At 50.6% G+C, this 9,897-nt stretch overlaps 1 protein-coding gene across 1 annotated transcript; it reads left to right on the top strand.

Annotated features, from left to right (window-relative positions):
* Window positions 1-1,841: 1,841 nt before the first annotated feature.
* On the top strand, window positions 1,842-9,637 carry LOC143834038 (uncharacterized). Its single transcript, XM_077330567.1, has 4 exons — window positions 1,842-1,919; window positions 4,528-5,314; window positions 6,521-6,647; window positions 7,004-9,637. The coding sequence occupies exons 2-4, from the start codon at window positions 4,571-4,573 to the stop codon at window positions 7,801-7,803; spliced, it is 1,671 nt and encodes a 556-aa protein (XP_077186682.1). The 5' UTR covers window positions 1,842-1,919; window positions 4,528-4,570; the 3' UTR covers window positions 7,804-9,637.
* The last annotated feature ends 260 nt before the right edge of the window (window positions 9,638-9,897 follow it).

The raw sequence follows: 9,897 nt of genomic DNA, 5'->3' as shown, positions 1-9,897 counted from the left end.
TACTTCACAGGGTATCTGTTGTCCGGAAAGGAAGGGAAGGAGATTCTAAGCTGCTTTGAAACTCCTGGTAGTCAAAAGCTTGGTACAAAAAAACAGCTCTTCTCCGTTTGCTTCCAGGAACTGTCCGGAAAAATAAAAATAAAAAAACAAATCAGTGAAGCTTGTTTTACTCCCCACACGGCGAACATGTCATTTCTCAGGGATTCCTCACAGCAAAGAAGCTGTATCACATGACCAGATTCTAAACTGCTGTAATAATCCGGTTTGAGTGCCCCATCAGGGGAACCATTGCAGCAATGGTGTACTGTAGGAGTTAAAGCATTGGGCTTGGATCGGGAAGATTTGAGTTCAAATGTGCACTCTGCCGTGGCAGCTCATTTGGTGACTTTGGGCCAGTAACAGTCCTTTAGCCTAATTTATAGCACAGGATAAAATGGAGGAGGAGAGGATACTTTCTGTCCCTGCTGGAGAAAAATGTGCAGAGTAAAAGAAGTTAATCTGTAAGAAGTAAATGGGGGGGGGGACTCGTCCCAAAACCAGAGAGAGGAGGAGGAAGGTGGTGAAATGTCCCCCACTCCAGAAGACTAATTCCAAAATGACCCACAGGGTCATTCTCTGCTTGGTGTGAGATTTCCGCAATCCCAATCCTATTACATTGTTCACTGGACGTCCTATTGTGTTGCCTGAATTGATTTAACATAAGGAGAGTCCTGCTGGATCAGACCAGTGCTCCATCTCATCCAGCATCCTGCCTCACACATAGCCAATTGGTTCCTCTGGAGGGCCAACAGGAGGGCATAGAGGCCTTCATAAGAACATTAGAAGAGCCCTGCTGGATCAGACCAATAGGTCACCTAGCCCCACATCCTGTCTCACATAGTGGCCAACCAGTTCCTCTGGAAGTCCAACAACAAGGCAGAGTGGCCGAGGCCTTCCCCTGTTTTAGCCTCCTGGCTCTGGGATTCAGAAATTCAGTGCCTCTGAATGTTGGGGTTCCCCTCATTCACCATGCTTAGTAGCACTGATAGGTCTCTGCTACATGATTTATTGTTGATTCCTGTGGTAATCACTACATCCTGTAGAAGCAAATTCCACATTTTAATCACTCTCTGTGTAAAACCAGTGTTCTTTTGTCCGTCCTGAACCTCCTGTAAATCAGCTTCATCGGATGCACTCCAATTCTAGTTGTAAGGTTCCAGTCGATATAAATAAAGAAAATCTCTTAATTTAGGAACAAGTGAAAACGGGACTTCTCCAATTCTTTGCTAAGACTGAAGCATCTCTACACCAACACCCCAATGTATCCCTTTGCTGTCAGGGTTTCATGGGAACTGTAGTCCATGGTCATCTTGAGTGATTCAGTTTGGCCAACTCTGTACAGGTTTCTCAGTCCTGGAGATCAGTTGTAATTTCCAGATCTCCAGGTCCCACCTGGGGGGTGGCAACTCTGAAAATATAAACATGGACGCTTCCTCATCAGAATACAGGGATCTCTTATAAGAGGGCTAAAGGGGGGGAATGTGGCAGACCCTATTAATAAAGCCAAAGTACTGTGCTCAGCCTAAGAAGCCAACCTGTGTGGTGTTTCTTAGCAATCAGAAAGCAAAGCCAGCCGATTCCTCCACATAGCAAAGCCTCAGCCCAGCCAGTCCCCCCCCCCCCCCCCCACTTTGGATTTACAGGCCGCAATACCCTGGGGAGAGAATGGATGGCACTTGGCACGCCTTAGAAGAGGGGTCCTTTGATGTTAGTGCTCTGGTTGTTTAGCAAGGTTGCAAAGGGTTAAAGCGAGCGAGCGCCGCTCCCTAGACGGGCCAAATATGGATGCGAAAGGAAGGCTCTTTTTTTTTTCCTGCTAGGGGCGGAGTTTGGTTCAGAATAGTTCCAAAAGAGGAGGAGGGAGACACAGAGTGCAGAAGGTGAGTTTAGGTGCATTCTCTAAAGAGGGGGGCAATATGCAGAAGATACACATATTGGGGGGGGGGAGAAAGAGCCCCCCCTCAAACTTCTTTGGCCCCACCCAGTTATGGATGGGAGGGGGTCTCTGTCTGATCTCAGCGGGATGCCCCCCCCTCCCATTAGGAGCAAAGATTGCCTGGCTCTTTGCAGCTTTTTCCAGGGCAGAGCGGGACTGGGCAACCTGGGGTGGGTGGGGGAGCAGCCCCATAGAGAAAGAGGCCCCCTCCTCGGCCTGAGAGAGGACTCTTTCTTCTCCTGCCGTTCTTGGGTCTGAAGTGCAACCACCTGGAGTGACTCGTTGCATAATGGGGCTTTCCGTGTACTTTTGCAGCTAGATTCTCTGGTGCAAAACAGGAAAACCTACTTCTGAAGCGCGTTGAAAGTGCGTTCTCCGAGGTGTGCGGAAGGAGCCCTGGGCAGCAGTCTGATCATGCGGGAAGCGGGGAGGGCGTTTCTTTGAATTTTCTCTTCCTCCTCTTTCTAATAAAGTAGATTTGGTGAACGGAATGGCATGGTAGGGATGCCAGTCTCCAGGTGGGACCTGGAATCCAACCTGGCTCACCAGATTAAAGGTTACCAATCTTAACCACTATACCGGGCTGCCTCTTACATGATAGTCCTTGACAATCATACTTATGTTGTATAACCTCTTTTTAATTTATCTTTTCTGTTCTTCCACTGTTGCCTTACATAAATAAACAGACTCTTAAGCAAAAAAAGATTGGAATAGCGTCCATGGGAGAAGCAGGCATGTTGTGGAACTGGAATGACACGTCCCAGAGCGGAATGATGGACCTTGGAGCGTCATGATTGTTGTGGGACTGGAATGCCAGGCCTTAGGATAGAATGACAGCCCCTGGGGATGGCATGAATATTCTGGGACTGGAATGACAGCCCCCAGAGTGGAATAACCACCTGTGAGAATGCTTCCGCTAAGGGGGGTTGTCATTCCAGCCCTAGAATATGCATGCCAGTCCTGGGGACCATCATTCTGGTCTCAGAACTGGTTCTCTGGCCCTAGGGGCTATCATTGTGCTCTGGGGCTTGTCGTTCATGACCTAGAGCAGGTTTCTAGCAGGTTTAATTTTCATGGCAATTTTTCCCTGCATCAGTGTATTTCAGCGGAGCCCCATGCAAGCCTGTTGGCATTCCTGACTCCCATTATCTCCAAAGGGCCTGTAGGCACCTGCCATTCCTCCCAATAGGTATCCCTGGCATTTGTTTCCACACATCTCTGTGTTGTGTAACGGTTGGTGTGTTAAGACCTCAGAGGTCCGGATGAAAATCTCCTCGCTGGGTGAAATTTGGCCGTTTTACTTTCTGACCGACTGACCTCACTGGCTGGTTGTGAGGAGATCGAGTGAGAGGGGAAAGCTGTGGATACTGCACTGTGGCTTGTTAGACGAAAAACCAGCCAAAAATGGGGACTGGTTGATACGTAAATAAATAATTGAGTCTAATAGCTATTGGATTCAATGTTTGTTGTGCTACTTCAGACCAACATGGCTACCCACTTGAATGTAAATAAATTGGTGGAGTTCACAGCAGCGGAAGCTGTATGATAGGCCTTGTGTGGGAAATAAATCACATTTCCTTCCCGTTCAGCAAGTAGGCCCCTCCCCCCCCCATTTGAAGAAGGTTGGAAACTCCTAGGCTTTTAAATGACTATTTTAAAAATAATACAAACACCATTCGATTCCTCTCCCCACAACAGATACCCTGTAATTTAGGTAGGTCTGAGAGATTTCTGAGAGAACTGCTCTGTGAGAACAGTTGTATCAGGACTGTGACTAGCCCAAAGTGACCCAGCTGGCTACATGTGGAGGAAAAGAGGGGAAACAAATCCAGCTCTCCAATTTAGATCAGCTTCTCTCAGAGCTCTCTTACATTCACCTACATGATGGGGGTTCTGATCTGGGAAGACTCATTTGAGCAGTGAAAAGCAGGATATAAAAAAAAGAACTCTTCTTCTATCCAAAGGAGTCCCAAAGCAGCTTACAATTGACTTCCATTCCTTTCCCCACAACAGACACCAGTGAAGTAGGTGAGGGTGAGAGAGCTTTCAGAGAACAGTGCCTGGCTCATGTGTCTCAAAAGAGCTTACAGTCACCTTTGCTTCCTCTCTCCACAAAAGACAACCTGTGAGGAAAGGTGGCGCTGAGAGAGCTCTATCAGCTGCACTGTGAGAACAGCATTAACAGGACTGTGACTAGCCCAAAGTCACCTAGCTGGCTGCATGTGGAGGAGCAGGGAATCAAACTCGACACTCCAGATTAGAGGCCGCCACTCTTAGTCACTCTTAACCACCACACCAAGCCACTTTGAGACTCTTTCGGGTACTGAAAAGCGGGGCATAAAACTCTTCTTCAGGTAACATCATTCAAAGATACCAAAGACCACCCCGGTTGATCCAGAGTTCATAGTAGAATGGAGCCATCCTTTGGGAGGGATTTCCTGAAGTGGTCCTTGAGTCTGCTGTCGTTGCAGGTGGCTGTTCCACTTGCCCTCGCCTTTTTGGTTCTGTTTTGTTCCTGCTGAGGCTCTTTCCTTCTCCTCCTGCCCGTCTAGGACACCTTCGCTCTGAGAGACTGTGACCGTGAGAGAGTCTGCGATGAAAATGGAGGAGGAAGAGTCAGCGAGTGGGCCCCAAGAGCGGGGCACCAAAGGAGGCAGAGCAGACGTTCACCTCCTCCAGGTGGGCACTCTCGGGCAGGTCTTGGAAGGAATACCGGAAGGAATTCTGGTGAAACAGGAGCCAGCCGATGGCTCCCTTGAGCAGTGGGAAGTCCAGTGGCAGGAGTTTCTAAAGACCGTGGAGAGGCCTCAGTCCAGGTGGGTGATTGCGGAGTTGCCTCAGGAGCCCACCCCCTGGGACGACACCAAGGCCTTCCTGGCTTCCTTTGAGCAGGTGGCCGAAGCCTGCCGGTGGCCCCAGGAAGAGTGGGTGACCCGACTCCTGCCGGCCCTCAGCGGGGAACCCGAACAGGCGTTCAGCAACTTGGATGTCCGGGACAGAGGCGACTATGCCAAGGTGAAGGCAGCCATCTTGCGAGGGGACGCCATGTGGAGGGAGAGGCAGCGCCAATACTTCCGCCGCTTCTGCTACCAGGAGGCTGAGGGGCCGAGAGGGACGTACAGCCGGCTCCAGGAACTCTGTCATGGCTGGCTGAGGGTGAAGAGGCAGACCAAGGAGCAGATCCTGGAGCTCCTGATTCTGGAGCAGTTCTTGACCATCCTGCCCCCGGAGATCCAGAGCTGGGTGAGGGAGAGCGGCCCAGAGACCTGCTCCCAGGCAGTGGCCCTGGCCGAGGAGTTCCTGCAGATGCAACGGGAGGCCCACAGAGGGAAGCCGCAGGTGAGATGAGAAGAACTTGGGTTTTTGTACTCTGCTTTCTATTCTCTATACTCTAAATTTGGCCCATTATGCACGGAGTGGAAGGTCCACATGCGGGGCGGAATGGCGACGGCTAAAATCACCAATTATGCACGCTGCAGGCGGCAACCGGGCGCAGAGTCACCGTATGCCACAAAAAAAGCCGCGTTAACGAGATGCAGAAGAAAGTGGAGCTTCCCGGGACCAGGGTGCAACCAGAAGCGGCTCTGGATTAGCCGCGTGTATAATCGGATACTCTGGGTTTTGCCGCCGTTGCATTCTGTCCCGTGTGTAAGCGGTTTGCTTCGCTTCTTCCTCCTCCGCGTTCTCCATGCTGCAGTTTCAGCGGCCGTGCATAATAGGCCTTTGAGAGTCCTCAAAGCAGCTTACAATAGCTTTCCCTTCCTTTCCCCATAACAGACACCCTGTGAGGTGGGTGAGGCTACTAGAGCTCTGACAGAACTGCTCTGTGAGAACAGATCTAACAGGACTGTGCACTAGCCCAAGGCTGCCTGCATGTGGAAGAGGAGTGGGGAATCCAGCCCAGTTCTCCAGATTGCTAGCTGCCGTTCTTACCCACTTCACCAAGCTGCTTTCACCCTGGTCAGTCATGGGAGGGAATCTGGGGTGGGCACAGGAAGTTCCTCTGAGTCAGACCCTTGTTCATTCTTGTTTAATCTGTCAGACAGTGGGTCTCCAGGAGAGGACTTTCACATCATATGTAAGCCGAGATTCTTTCAGCTGGAGTACTGGGGACTGAACCCGGGACCTTCTGAATACAAAGCGAAGCCTCCAACACTAAGCTGTGGCCCTCCCTAAATGAGTCCCACCCTTGGTCTGCCTCATCCTTTCTACTGAAAATACCAGGGATTGAACCTGGAACCTTCTGCATGCCAAGCAGAAGCTCTCTCTGACTGAGCTAGGGCTCCACCTCTCTAAATGAACCTGCCTTTGATTGAGTTACATGCATGGGCTGTCTCATCCTTTTTAAACTGGGGATGCTGGGAACTGATCCCTGGGGCCTTCTGTGTGCCAAAAACATGATTTGCCACTGAGCTAAATCCCCCCTCAAATGGCAGCAGGTTGAGCTTAGCTCTGGGTTGAGCTCCGGTTGCCCTAGGGTCAAAGGCTGCTCTGTTGTGTTGAAGGCATGGCCCAAGCTTTCCCCGTCCGTTTATGCACTTTCAGGCGCTGACGAAGCACAAGGAGGCGGCTGTGATTCCCTTCGAGGCGGAGCTGGCTCTGACTGGGCGTAGGGAGAGGCAGCCATCGCAGGAGGCCCAGCCAGTGGCCAATGAGGAAGCCAGACTTCAGGGTGAGTATTGTGATAGGCCGTTCTGTGGTTGGTGGGTTGCATTAGGGATGTGTGCTTTGGCTCAGTTCAGCTGCCTTGGCAATTACCGAAGCCCGAGACAGCCGAACCGAGCCGAAGCGCACAACCCTAGGCTGTATCCATATGCGTTGCGTCCTGTCCTGGGCTCATTCCGCACACCACAGATAATGCACTATCAATGTGCCTTGGCAGCTGGATTTTCCCGTGCAGAAAAGCAAAATCTACTTTTAAAGTGCATTGGAAGTGCATTATCTATTGTGTGTGGAATGGGCCCTGGCTATTGAAAGACAGAAACCAAGTTCTTCTTTCTCCTCCCCTGCTGTTTTTATTCCCAAAAGGTTACATGCAGGTGAGAAAACATCAAGAGAAAACCAGTCCTGTAGACTGTTTGGAGCTCGCAGAAACGGGTGGCAGTTTCCGAAGGAGAGCGACGGAGTCTATTTCTGAGGGAGGGGGAAGATCTGAGGATGGGCAGAAGAGAGCCCACCCAAGGAACACGCTGAGCCATCCCAGTTCTGGTGGGGCAAAGAAAGTCCTCATTGAAAACCTAGCAGGGCCCAAAGATGAGCCTCACCCTGCTTTTGAGGGAGCCTTCAGAGAAGAGCTGTCCCTTCCCCGACACGAAGGACCCCCAAATCAGGACTCGTCCTCACGTCCTGGAAGGAGTGTCGTTCGCAAGGACCTGCTGATGCGGCATCCGCGGATACACACGTCGGACAAACCGCGGAAATGCTTGTACGGCGAGAAGACTTTCTGCCCGAGGCCGAGCCTGATATTTCATGAGAGAACCCAGGCTGGGGAGAAACCCTTCCAGTGCTCTGCCTGTGGGAAGCGGTTCACTCGTAATTGCCTCCTTATCAAACATGAAAAGACTCATGCGGGAGAGAAGCTGTACAAATGCTCGACCTGCGGGAAGGGCTTTGTTTATAACTGGAACCTCATCAAGCACGAGAAGAAGCACACAGGGGAGAAACCATACCAGTGCTCGGCCTGCGGGAAAACCTTCTTTGAGCGGTCGGACCTCCTCAGACACGAGAGGACCCACACGGGAGAGAGACCCTTTAAATGCTCTCTTTGCGTGAAGTGCTTCAGTCATAAATGGCTGCTGATCAAACATGAGCGAACCCACACAGAATAGAGCATGGGTGGCCATACTGTGGCTCTCCAAATGTCCATGGACTACAATAACCATGAGCCCTTGTAAGTTGGCCATGCTGGCAGGGGCCCATGGTAACTGTAGTCCATGGAGAGCCACAGGCTACCCCTGAGGAATACTCACAGTCCTGGTTTGGACCTAAGGCCGCTTTTATTATAAAATATATGTACATTTCATCATTCATTTTCATCCTGTGTCTATGACAAGCAGCGGGGTTCTTAGCTTGTTTTGGTTTCCTTGGGAGGTGTGGATTCTCCATCTTTGCAAGGTTTTAAGCAGAGGCTGGAGAGCCATCTGACGGAGAGGCTGATTCTGTGAAGGCTCAAGGGGGTGGCAGGTGACAGTGGATGAGCGATAAGAGTTGTGAGTGTCCTGCACAGTTCAGGGGGTTGGATTAGATGACCCAGGAGGTCCCTTCCCACTCTGTGATTCTATGATTCCATGGTTGTGTTCGTCTTCAGACACAATAGTTCCATGTATGGCAGTCTTTGCTCCTCAATTGATCCGTGATACAGAAGCGCCACAAAGGGGTGGAAAGCAGAAGAAAGCCGCTTCCCTCAAAAGGGACTCAACCACGCTTTGCTAACCTGCCGCAAGTGAGTCTGTATGAACAGGTAAATAAATTCTGAGAGCAGCTGGTTCCTAAAATGGGGTCAGTCTGAAACGACAGGGGGAAATCCATTATCAGTCATTTATGAAAACGGAATACAAAGGCAGTTTGAAAATGGCTACAACGTTTTATTAAATAATAGCTTTAAAGGCCGTTCCTAAGAATGGGCCCTGAAAGGGTCCCCTCCCCTGGCCTCTGGCCAGGCAGCTTAAGGTGTCTTTGTCTTTGGGCCGCAGCTCACAGCCAAATCAAGTGGGGTAGGCAGGGGCTGGGCAGCTCGTTAGCAGGGCCAAGGCAGAGCTCCTTAGCAGGCAGTGAGCAGCCGAAGGCCTAGTGAGCAGGCCCAGCCTAGCAGGCCAGGAGGCCCTCGTTAGCAAGCCCTCCACCATGACCCTTTGCCCAGGGCCCTTTTACCAGCTGCTGGCTCCAGCCACTGAGGCATCTGAGAGCAAAGAGGCTAGAGTCCAGGGTCGGAGGGCAGCAGCCGCAGGGGCAGGGCCAATCAGAACAAAGCTGGCTGCACCCTGATTGGCCCTATTCCAACTTGGACAGCCGGACACGTCCCACCCCCTAGGCTTTCATAAATATAGAGAGGAACAACAATGGATAAGGATGGGCACTTGGATGGTCTTCCACTTGAGGGACACAATAGTTCCAAAACAGCCCCAACACCTGGTCTTCCTCAGAGTTGTTTTTTAAAGTGGAATGCTGTTTCCAAGTTGAGTGTTATCCCTTGGAGAAGTGCAAGGAGCATTTCCTGTTGGCAGCAGAGGAGAGGATCCACAACCATGGCTTTAAACAGCATGTAGAATGGTGCTGGCTAGATATCAGGGGAAACATTTTCAGAGTCCAAGTAGTTCAGCAATGGAATCAGCTGCCTAAGGAGGTAGGGACCTCCCCCCCCCCCCATTTTCCGTCTTCAAGCAGTGACTGGATATTTACCTTGGATACCGGAGGCTGATCTTGCATTGAACGGGGGTGGACTAGGTGGCCTGTATGGCCCCTCCCAACTCTATGCTTGTATGAAAAGGTAACAACAAAATCAGCATTAGTAGGGTAGGGGGCTAACGTACAAATAATAAATGCACATTTTATTTCTATACCACCCTTTCCTAGTGGGCTCAAAGTGGTTGACCCCAAAGTTTAAAACAGTAACCTTAGAACATTTTTACACCAATAAAACAATAAAAACTGCCTCTTTTAAAACTTTGTCCTTATTAGGAGTATGGAGGGGTTTTCTAGCAGTTGGTTTTTGGGTAGTTTCCCTCAAACGTACTGTGGTCCCGATCTCAACTGAAGCTTCCTTCCTTTGCCTGGTGGGTGTGGTGTTTAAAAAAGAGCCCATTCCGCACACGCTGGATAATGCAGCTTCAGTGCGCTTTTGCAGCTAACATCCCTGGTTAGATTGCAGGGATCTGTTCTAGAATTTTCTGCATTGTGACCGTTTCTTTGTAAGAAACGCTGGC

The sequence above is a fragment of the Paroedura picta genome, chromosome 3, assembly GCF_049243985.1.
Source record: "Paroedura picta isolate Pp20150507F chromosome 3, Ppicta_v3.0, whole genome shotgun sequence".
NCBI lineage: Eukaryota > Metazoa > Chordata > Lepidosauria > Squamata > Gekkonidae > Paroedura > Paroedura picta.
The sequence above is the reverse complement of the archived record's forward strand: the minus strand, read 5'-3'. Positions and strand labels throughout refer to the sequence as shown.